Here is a 12,159-nt window from a genome sequence, read left to right on the forward strand (position 1 = left end):
TGACAGTGGGTTTATATTTCTATGCAGGTTTTATCAGCTATGTGTATATTAGGTTTTGCCAGATATGTAATGGGTGGGTGTGAGAATAATGTACCCCAGGGAAATATTGTGTAAAAGGTAATGTTGGTTGAAGTTGTATTGTGTCCATGTACAACCTCTTCTGGTCACTTAATAGTATAAGTATGGATATAGTCTAGTATTACTTCCATATAGTGGGTGCTGATTGGCTGCGGGACTACACATGGGATGTGGAGACATCTGGCAACACACATGTAATATTAAAGGACACAACCGCGTGACCTTGAGGTCTTTCCAATTTGGTATTCTGGAGAGAAGTAAGAGAGCCTTCCGATGGGTGCTGCACCAATCCCTCAGATTCAGCTGGTAGGAACAGACCTACAGCCCCTACTCAATTCTCTGCAGACATTCTTCCTGGCATCGGGTACTCTGTGCGTCTGGTGAGCGCCAGCTTCTTTTCACCCAGGCGCCTCCACCTCCAACGTGCCAAGAGTACGCATTGGAAGTTTCTGCTACAACAAGTAGTCAGTGAGTGAGCTGTTATTCTGTTGAATATACCGTGAAGTAACGGTCATACATTAAAACCTCCTTTGGACTAAGGCGCGAGAATTCTACGTAAGCCTCAAGTACCTCCATGAATACGACCACTTGGTTGGCTTATTTGGGACTGCAATAATGTCTTGGCATAAGCAGAGTTGCAAACGTGCACCATCGGCCTATGGTCCTATTGCGGAACACCGGGTCTTAGTCCCTGAGCCACCTCCTTGGGAGAAGGAAGAGAACCGCTATGGTTGGTTGTGCCTGTCCAAAGTGCTACAGACAGAACCAGGCTGAGGTCAGGCCCCTACCTAATGAATCTGAAGGGTCACTATCCACAACCCAATGTACCCCCTTACACATGTCCTCTACTACGCATTTCTGCAGATTTGCGTCGCAGAATCTGCACCACAAAATCTGCAGCAATTCTGCGCTGTCTGGATGTAACCTAAGAGTTGTGCATGTGGTTTTAACGCTTTCCAATCCACTGTCTGACGTCTGAAGACATTCTGATTGAAGCCTATACAGCTCAGTTTCGGAAGACGTTCGGCAGGATATTCTTACTGTATATTACTGGCCACTCTGTTGTCGGGGGCCTCTCCAGCATGTTCCATACTGCAGTACTGGCTCTAGCCAGCAGATAGTGCCATTGTTTAATGGCAGAAAGAGAAAGCCCCCTAGGAAACCCTGAATCTAAAATTAGATTGCAAAGGGTTAATGCTATTTGCCATAGTTTTCAATGTGGTTGCAGTAATCATAACAGCACTGAAAACGGTGACAAATCACAGCAAACTCACATATGTTTTTTTATGCAGTTTTTTTTTTCAGTTTTTGACTGCACCTTAGCCGTAATGCACTTTCCACTTGGGGTATGTTCACACATGGCAGATTTATTGTCGAAATTTCAAAGATGGAAAATAATCTCCAGACAATGGAATAGGGTTGTTTCTGAAGTATGTATAGGGTGTTCTCCAAGCCCTTTTCAGAGCAATGGAGTAGTCGCAGAAATTTCTGCAACATATTTACTGTGTGAACTGCCTCTCAGCCAGAAGTCCTTTACAGGAAATTGTCTCAGTTAGCACCGTTTAAGACAGGGGTATCAAACGTATTATCCCCAAGGGCCTCATCAGCCTTCAGGTTGCCTTTAAAGGGTCGATTGTAATAATGTACAGTAATAGTAACTCCCATAATGGCTGCAGTAGTAATAAAGTCCCCCACAGTGGCCTCAGTAGTAATAGGGTCCCCCATAATGGCCCCAGTAGTAAGTGACCCCCTTAGTGGCTGCAGTAGTAATGATGTTCCCATAGTGGCCCCAATAGTAATAGTGTATCCCATAGTGTCCCCAGTATTAGTGGTGCCCCATAATGGCCCTAATAGTAATAGAGACCCCAGTAGTAATAAGGTCCCCATAATGGCTCCAGTAGTAAATGAATCCTATAGTGGCCCCAGTAGCAATAATATCCCCCATAGTGGCCCTAGTAGTTATAGGGTCTCCTGTAGTTTCCCCAGTTGTAATAGTATCCTCAATAGTAATAGGGTCCCTCATAGTGGCCCCAGTAGTAAGTGACCCCTATTGTGGCCGCAATAGCAATGGTGTCCCTAATAGTAACCCCCATAGTGGTCTCAGTAGAAATAGGGTTTCTATAGTGGCCCCAGTAGTAATAGTGACCCCAGAGTGTCCCCAGTAGTAATAGGGTCCACAATGGTGGGTCCTGTAGTAATAGTGTCCTCTATATTGGCCCCGGGAGTAATAATGACCCCCTTATTGGCTGACCCCTGAGCAGCATCTCTACAGGCGTTACACTCACCCAGCCTACAGTTCTGATCTGTGGCCGCTGACCTCTCTCGTTAGTGACTACACTGCATACAGGACGGCGAACAGAGACACTGGGAGAAGGAGGTCAGCAGACACAGACTCTGCATGCTGCCACTGAACCGTTGCTCCAGCTTGGGTGAGTGGAGTGCCTGTGAGGACACTGCCTAGCCGGTGGGCAATATAAAATGGGGTGGCGGGCTGGATTCGCCCAACAGGCCTTGTATTTGATGTGTAGTTTAAGATGTATTACTAATGGATAGCTGATCTCTTCCCAAACTGGAAACACAAAGTGTGATATGTTGTATCCACAAGAACATAGAAGAGGAGTCAGTAATATAAACAGCAACTGCAAGACTAGTCCCAACTCCCACAAGGAGACAACATTCCTGCAGCAATCCCACTGTGACTCACTGTGAAACCTACTGACCGTGACCTGTTTATCCCTCGTAGTCAGTTAAATGGATAACCATTTATATCACAGTAAGCCATTACTCATATTGACGAGTGTAAGTTGCCCCCGAAACTCATATTGGGCGGACAGTGTCCCGTCTGCATGGACAGCACACATTGCATGTGATTACGGATGAATATAGGACATGCAGTGACTTTTTACATCTGTCCATGTGAGAACTCGCTAGTGTGTAGAGCCTCAAAGGCTTTAATGGCTCACTGTGCTATACACAGACAGCACATGGGTAGAAAGTATGCCTGTGTGAATGGAAGCTAAGGGCGGCTTTATTGGGGTGTATGCAGTTTTGTGCGCTTTTGCACGAGTATTAGCGCCTTTTACTCTACTTTTTTGCGCACAAAAGGCTATTTTGCCTAATGAGGTCCAGATATAGTATTTTCCCCATGGTTTTGTGCAGTATGTCACGCATGCTGTTGCATATTGGGTGCTTCTATGGGGCACTTTGATGCGCAAATGCACATAAAATAGAGCAGGTTCTATTTTTTTGCACCCACAAAGAAAATGTAAATGAACCCATTCATTGATAACAATGGATACTATTCTTTGCGTATTACGCACGCAAATTTTGCACACACTACATCCGTCTGAAACCACCCTATGGATGTACTACTTCTGTCACAGGTTTTAATTCTGGATCACCAAAAACAGCATCCAAATGGAAACCTAGATGGAAGAATAGAATTCAGTTGCTTAGATCTTTTCTGCCATCGTGGAGGATTTTCATGTCACTCTCTTATGCAAGCCTTTCTTCTATTCAGCTAGGTGAAGATCGGGCTGAGAAATCCATCTGGCTGTATAACAGTAGAGGGTGCTATATCCAAATGTTTCTGAACCTGTTCACTTCCTGTTCATGTAGTAGTGTACAGTAGATGTACTGAGAGACCCTGCTTAGTACATCAGATCAGACAGTGAGTGAGCATGCTGCGAGGAGAGAAGCTGTCTGTAGAATAGAACGGCTTCCCTTCATAGCTCCCGGGGACAGCAGCTGCATATGAGCAGGGAGAGCAGTAAAACACACAGCAGTGGCTGAGACAGAGTGGGAGCAGAGCATTATGGAAAATAAAGTATATCTAATAGAGACCCTTCATACACTGTTATACACAATAATATCCGTTCTTTTCTGTTACTGTGCAGGTACTCTTTAACAATGTTGAATATACTTATGGCGGCCATGAAATAGATTCCATCCTCGTATGGACTTAATATTTTATAACTCTGTTTCTCAGGTTGTGAAGTGGTACCAGATGTCAGTGTGTCTCAGAGAAGATTTGGGATAAAGCTCCTAATACCGTTTGCAGAAGGAATGAATGAAATTCATGTGAGATGTGATAATGTAAGTATAGATAATATTCACTGGTTTAATATGACTGCATCATTGTATGTATTCAGTCTTAGATTAAACATTGAAATGGAATTTTTCATAAGTACTTTATGTAGAGAAAGCAAGTTGAATATAGCAGTGTCCCACTATTGATAGATTTGTAGGGTGTTATTGAGGGCGCCAAGTGGAGGTGGGCCGTTGCAGAGGAGACCACTGGGGTTCTCAAGATGGTTGTCATGGATGGCACTGTGATCTCTCCTGACAATGGCTGCAAAGGGTTGCATGCAGTGCAAATAGAACAGGCAGATGTAAGCAAAGGTAATTAATCCTAAAGGTGTTGTCACGTGACACCAGTACCTCTTTTCCAGTAGATGGTTGCTAGTCGTTAAATAAAGGAGTTCACAAACAAAAATGGTTTTCAAAACCGGAGGTACACAGTTTTCTTTACTCACTGAATCCAGCTTTGATTTTCCAAGAACACAAGTTGACTGTTCCGACACAACAGTTCTGGCAGGCTTCCTTCTGATTCATCTCCATTACACACACACTCTCACACATTCTTCTAGGAGGCACTTTCCTTCTTGATTCTAGGTGTCTTCAGTCCAGTTCTGTGTAGGCAGAAGCAAAAGCTAGCTTCAGCCTCTTGCTGGCATGCCTCCTCCACCGTCTACATCTCTGCACCTGCTTTACTTTCTTCTCCACTCTAGACTTCTCCTCCCCACTAGTCCTAACTTCCCACAAGAACACACACAACCGACAAGTTAGGTGGGGCCGACTTGATACGATACAGCGTGTTAGCACTCACATAGAACATATGTACATAGAACAGTTTACACAAGACAGACATACACCTACCATAAAGACACCCTCACTCTGGGCAACTACATTAAAAGGGTAGGTTCCCTCCTATACATTATTTGGCATTATTGAATGGAGCTTTTTGCATTATTTGCATTTTAAAATTATTATAAGTTATGTTTTAAATCCTGTATCTTCCCAGTGACTGCCATATAGAGCTTTACTAAGCCCAAATGTTAGCTAGAAACAACATTTGCATGTGCTTTTATATAACTATTTATTGATGATATATCAGAGGTTATAGTGAACACATGAGCATTCAGCACTGCCCAGGGGAGTGGCTTGATGAAAAAAAAAATAATATTACAACATCCTTAGTAAAATAATAAAAAAAGTCATACCCAACAGCTGCCTTCTGACAGTGCCTGGTACCCCGCTGCACTCTTCTTCCTTCTCTAGTGATGATGCACAGTCACTGAGTCATATAACCACTGCAGTCAATTACTGGCTGATCCTGAGTTGCATACAGCTGGTAATTGGCTGCAGGAGTCACATGTCCCTGGAAAGGTCACCATTGAAGCTGTAGAGAATCAGATGACAATGGCTTTTTATGGTTTTACATAGGCTGAGCATATTTTATTTTCTATTACCGGACTAACCCTTTAATCTACTTTTTCTGCTTTGAATCACTAGGAGTCCCAATATTCCAAGTGGATGGCTGCTTGTATACTGGCATCCAAAGGAAAGACAATGGCTGACAGCTCATATCGATCGGAAGTACAAAGTATCCTCTCATTTCTGAGGCTGAAGAACACAAACACAACAAATACAAGTCAAACAAGTACCAACATAGAAAACATAGACATCAAACCAGAGTGCTTTGTTTCGCCAAAGTATGCAAAGAAATACAAAACTAAACAGGTACATATGAGAAACAGTTAAAGGATCTAGGACAGTATACAAAAGAGGGCTGAGAGGAGACTTAATAGCTGTCCACAAATATCTGAAGGGCTGTCACAGTGCAGAGGGAAAAGCCCTATTCTCCTTTGTACAAGGAAAGACGAGAAGCAATGGGATGAAACTGAAAGGGGGGAGACACAGATTAGATATTAGAAATGAGGGTGATCAATGAGTGGAACAGGTTGCCATGGGAGGTGGTGAATTCGCCTTCAATGGAAGTGTTCAAACAAAGGCTGGACAAATATCTGTTTGGGATGAATTAGTGAATCCTGCACTGAGCAGGGGGCTGGACCTGATGACCCTGGAGGTCCCTTCCAACTCTACTATCCTAGGATTTGTCTTTAGGAAGAACAGTACACTATTCAGATACTTCTTGTGTAAGGTGTTCAGTACTCAGGCTTCTTTAAAGGGAACCTGTCAGGTATCTAACACTGCCCTGGCTGTGGGCGGCAAAGTATAGTAGCAGGCACTGTGATTTCAGTCGTCTGTCACTCCACTTGGACACCCCATACATAGCTAGTCCTGCTGTGGATCCAAGTGCATACGGTCTGCACAATGCTCTGTGAGCTCCGTACACCACAAATTCTGTTCGTTTTCTGCAATGTATCAATCTATGGTCCAGACTGCTTAGCATTGTTCTAAGAGTAACATGTATTTTGCATATTGCTACCCCATTGACCGCTCATTAATCCCGTTTTTGTTTTTTTCTACAGTTAGCTTGCCGCATTTTGGAGGCACAACAGAATATTTCACAGATGCCCCTTATGGAAGCCAAAATGAGGTTTATTCAGGCGTGGCAGTCACTTCCAGAGTTTGGCATAGCCTACTATATTGTCAGGTAAATATATTTCTATTTTATCAGTTGCCGTAGACATATTACAATTTAACCATAGGGGCGGTCACTAACCCCTTCCTGCTGCAGCCATTTTTCGTTTTCTTGTTTTCATTTTTTCCTCCCCATTTTCAGAAAATCACATCATAACTAGATGAGAGCTTTTTTTTGCGGTTCGAGTTATATTTTTCAATGGTGCCATTTACAGATGAGCGAACGTACTCAGTTCGAGTGTTTTTGGACTCGAGCACCGCTTTTTCCGAGTAACTGACTACTCGGACGAAAAGATTCAGGGGGCGCCGTGGTGGAGTGGGGGGTAGCAGTGGGGAACAGGGGGGAGCTCTCTCTCCCCCTCCACTCCCCTCTGCAACCCCCGCACCCCCCCGAATCTTTTTCGTCCGAGTAGTCAGTTACTCGGAAAAAGCGGTGCTCAAGTCCAAAAACACCCGAACCGAGTACGTTCGCTCATCTCTAGTACCATTTAATATACCATTGGAAAATTTTTAAAAATGTCTACTTTTGGGCAGGTTTGCTTGTACAAAGGTTGCATTGCAATAAGAATGACATGTTAACTTTATTCTGTGGGTCAGCTTGATTACAGCAATTTTGCGTCGTTTTTTTATGCAGTGCTACTTAAAGAAAAAAAAAACTTTTAAAAGAAAAAAAAAATCTTTATGTTGCCGTCTTTTGACCCTCGTTAAGTTTCTGTTTTTTCAGGCAATGGGGTTGTCTGGTGCCTCATTTTTTGTGAGGTGACCTGTGTTTTTTTTTATTGATTCCATTTAGAAGTTCATGCAACTTTTTGATCCCTGTTTATTCAATTTTTCTTGGAGTCAGGCTTTATTCCCACAAGCGTATATCGGCCGGCGTTTATACGTAGAAGCTCCTGAACAAGCACACAAATCTAACGTTGTGCGCCCGTTCACACGGCATGGGCCCTGGCGCATATAAGCCGAGGTCACCATGCCGTCGCCCCTTTCCTCTCCCTCCCCATTGCAGGCTCACCTCTGCTCTCATCTCTGCTCCTTCTTTGCAATGGGCGAGGGCGGAGCTAAGCACCGTCCCATCCCACCTCCTCACATTGATGGCTATGGACAAGGGGCGGAGAGAGGGCGGGAGCTTATTTCCGCCTACATCCCGCCCATTGTCCGCAGCCAGCAATGGGAGGAGGTGGGACGGAACGGTGCTTAGCTCCACCCCTGTTCTGCCCCCTCCCATTGCTAAGAACAGGCGGAGAGGAGAGCAGAGCAGAGCAGAGGTGAGCCTGCATGGGGAAGGAGAGCAGAAGGAGGGAGTTTAGCAGCCACGTCGCTAAACTCCCTCCCACCTCTGGCCGCCGTCACTGGCTCCGAAAGGAGCCCATGCAGCGGCCAATGTATTCCAGGACTATCTTTAGGGCCTGACGTAAAAATGCCCGGCGCTATATTGGCCTGGCCGGACACTTTTACATCTCAGGAATGCGGCCATGTGATCTGATGCATTGGAATCCAATGCATCAGATCACAGCATATATCGTCCGGCTGTGAAAACGGCAGACCGATATGCTCTCGTAGGAAACAGCCCCTAGGGTGACCAAAATATAAGGGCAATTCTGACATTTCATACTGTTCTATTTTCTAACAATGATTACAGTGTGGAATTAATAATAAGATTTTAACAAACTGAACTTTTTAAAAAAATGTAATGACTGGAAAAGGTTTTTTTCTTTAACTTTTTGTATTTTTTATTCTTTACACTAATTGAAAAAAAACTTTATTTTACTCATTTTAACTTATTGTTAGGTCCCACAGGGCACTTGAATTTGCAATTGTCTGATCACTTATACAGTATAATGCAATGCTTTAGTATTGCATTATACTGTATTATGACAATATTCTATTAAGATGATCCACAGGCTGCCATAAGGAATGGCACCTCGTGATCCCCGAACGCCAACTGGACATTTAAATGCCATTGTCAGTGGCAGGTAAAGAAGTAACAACCACAACTGTCTTGAACACTGATTGCGGTTCGGCATCAGTTGTCAAAGACAGCCGATACCCGCTGTGTATGCAATGGGTTTGGCTTCTGAGCCTGCTCCATATATAGACACCTGAGGTGCACCATTTATGTACGGCACGTGTTGGAAAAGGGGTAAAGGGATTTTCGTAGACTAGAAAAAAACATATGGGCAGGAAATTAGCTAAAACAAAAAATAGGCACTATTCACCCATTGAATGTCCCCCGGTTCAGTGGAACTGCCCCAGACCCTGACATTCTAGTCACAGAAGCTCCTACAGTATCATGGCAGTATCACCTTGCTGATCGCAGGAATCTGAATGATTTCTCGGCCCATGTAAAAGAGCCCTTAGAAACAAATGTACTTCTTTAATCATGTGCAACCATTTTTGGCATAATTAAAGTTAAGCGCCACCCTTATTTGCTTCAGTACTTCTGCGGCAATTACCGGATAATCTTTTTCCTATTATCGGTTTAGTTGTGAAGTTTATGATTAGTTAATTCATTTTATAACGTAAGTCAGTTTTTCTGCTACATGAATTGAGCAGATAACTTGCATGTGAGCAACGACTCGATTCAATTAACTGGAAGAGTTGGTAATTGCAAGGTACAAGCACTCTGCAATTTCTGGCTCTGTTGGTAAGGGATAGCTTTATATCTTGGCACCACCCTTTTAAATAAACATCTTCATATACAGGTAATTGTAAGAATAACCGTTATCTTCACTTTGATAGAACTTTTTGAAATAATTTTTCCAGATTTAGAGATGCCAAGAAGGAGGAACTGCTTGGCGTTTCCTACAATAGACTGATCAGGATAGACATTGCCACTGGAGACCCTGTTACAACTTGGAGATTTTCGAATATGAAACAATGGAATGTCAACTGGGAAATACAACAGGTACAAAAACGTCTTCATCTAGGGTCACCTATTGTTTTAAGGAACAACTTTTTCCATTCCAGCTGTTTCGGCTCCTGTTTACCAATTTGTAGAAGTTACTAACATAGTATGCAAGTTGAATAAAGACAAATGCCCAGTTCAGCCTGTTTCCACCCCTCCTTGTGGATCCAGAGGAAGGCAAAAAAAGCCCATTGAGACAAATGCCAATTTACCCCATTTTGGGGGAAAAACATCCTTCCTGACTCCATAGTGGCAGTCAGAATAATCCCTGGATCAACATTTGAAAAGTTCCTACCTGACTTTAAGACCGGCAGCCGGAGGATACCCGGATCAACAACCCTTTTGGTTATTTAATGTCTATATCCTCTAATGTCGTAGCGCTCTAAAAAGACATCTAGCCCCCACTTAAATTCCTCTATCGATTTTGCCATCACTATGTCCTCAGGCAGAGAGTTCCACAGTCTCACTGCTCTAACTGTAAAGAACCCCCTTCTATGTTGGTGATGAAACTTTCTTTCCTTTAAACGTAGAGAATGCCCTCTTGTTACCGTCATAGTTTTCGGGAAAATAAAGACATCATTTTAAAGCCCTATTGACAAAATTATACTTTCTATTCCAGTTCACTGGAGCTTCATTTACAGTGTATTATATCATCAGTATGAGGAACTTGAATGTTATTTCATGTATCAGTCTTATCCTTCTGAACAGTGCGTGAAATGGAGTTATGAAGTGTAAAAAGGCTTGTCTCCATTTTTTACCCATACGAGAATTAAACCGGTCTTTCCACAATTGGCATTTATCATCAATACACAGCTTTGAAACAACCAAGCTGACTATTCTACATTGCTTCTATAGCAGCTTGGCTGTTTCCATAATCCTAGCCCCCTCTGGCTGCAGCATGCACACAAGCATTCCCATCTCAGCTATGATTGTCTTGGGTGGGAAAACCCCTTTGGACCAAAACTATATTTTTCATTACAGGCTATAGATTAATTTTTATCACCAGTTTGACTTTTTGAAGTGAAAGTAATAGTAGGGCAACTAGGACGCCAACTAACGTCAAGAACAGCCAGGTCCCAAGGTCCGAAGGTTTCCATAAAGAGTGGCTTTAGTAGCCACCTTCTCGCTAAAATTATGGAAACCCTACAATGGTTTTCCCTTTTTACGATCCAAAATTCTTCAACCCAAATCAGCTTATTGCTTATCCTGTATTATCTGATTTTTCTATGTCTTCTAGGTTGCTATAGAGTTTGACCCTAACATTTCTGTGGCATTTACATGTCAGAATGCAAGCTGCAAAGTTGTCCACGAATACATAGGAGGCTACATCTTTCTTTCCACTCGTTCCAAAGACCAGAATGAAACTTTGGATGAAGATCTATTCCACAAACTCACCGGTGGCCAAGAATGATTCTTAAACATATCTACAAGTGTGTGTCTGTGCAGGAGTGAATGTGCGAGGGAGTATGTGTGTAATTATGTGGCTTTTGAGAAGAGTAATCATATTATGTATTTTAAACTTGCTACATGAAAGACTATTAAAAAGCTCTGTGTGGCTACCAGAGACTTCTCAGGATTATGACACGGCATCATGGTTTCTGCTTGTCTAGCTATGACCTTTAAAAACATGAAAGGACATTAGTATTGCAGTACTATGTTGTACATATGAACAGCAATAGTTATCAAATCTCAACTAGTGTTTTATTGCATCTTTCAATCATTGGTCCTCCTGACATTACTTTTCTTTGAAGTTCAATAAACGCTGCTTTTTTTTCTACTTTGGGATGTTCAACTTTATGTTCTACAGCGATGCATGACTTTTTTTTTTTCTTTTAAAACCTTGAAGACCACAAACCCAAGATTTCTCCAGCAGAGGACAACTCTAAGAAACCGTGGCTAAAGAGTTGTGTATTTCTTGGGTTAAGGCCAAGATATATCTAATCCCGGTTGTAACAGAGCATTACATAGTATCAGATGTATAATGAAGATATCAAACATCTAGATGTATTAACCCCTTAGTGACCACTCTATTATGTGACTTAAGGACCAAGCGATTCTCATTGTCGCACTGCAAGAGTCATCACTTGTTAACATAGCGGTGTGGGGGCTTGTTCTTTGTGGGATGAGTTGTATGCTTTAATGGCACCACTCTGGGGAACATATAATGTGCTGTATAACTTTTATTATGTTTTTTGGGATGGGAGCTGGAACCGCCACCCCAGAAATTTCACCATTGTTTTTTTGTTTTTCTTCATCCAGTAAAAATAACATGATCATTTTTTTATGTGGACTAACATGATTACTGCAATATCAATAATTGTAGATTTTTTTAATTAGAATTTTTTTTTTACTACTTTTGCAATAAAAATGTTTTTGAAGAAAACAATTGAATCTGCACCACTGCATTTGGAGACCCATAGCATTTTTATTTTTTCTGGCAATGGAGCTATGTGTGGTCTTGTTTACGTACATGTGACTTTTGGATCACTTTTTATTGCATTTTTTGGGAG

At 42.4% G+C, this 12,159-nt stretch overlaps 1 protein-coding gene across 1 annotated transcript in view; it reads left to right on the plus strand.

Annotated features, from left to right (window-relative positions):
- Positions 1-11,426, plus strand: part of FERMT1 (FERM domain containing kindlin 1) — a 47,924-nt gene extending 36,498 nt beyond the window's left edge. Inside the window, exons 11-15 of the mRNA XM_066595680.1 lie at positions 4,067-4,173; positions 5,653-5,880; positions 6,633-6,757; positions 9,508-9,649; positions 10,887-11,426. Coding sequence (XP_066451777.1) covers positions 4,067-4,173; positions 5,653-5,880; positions 6,633-6,757; positions 9,508-9,649; positions 10,887-11,060 — 776 coding nt within the window. The 3' untranslated portion in view covers positions 11,061-11,426. The remainder of the gene's footprint in view (positions 1-4,066; positions 4,174-5,652; positions 5,881-6,632; positions 6,758-9,507; positions 9,650-10,886) is intronic.
- Positions 11,427-12,159: the final 733 nt, after the last annotated feature.

This window comes from Eleutherodactylus coqui, chromosome 3 (genome assembly GCF_035609145.1).
Source record: "Eleutherodactylus coqui strain aEleCoq1 chromosome 3, aEleCoq1.hap1, whole genome shotgun sequence".
NCBI lineage: Eukaryota > Metazoa > Chordata > Amphibia > Anura > Eleutherodactylidae > Eleutherodactylus > Eleutherodactylus coqui.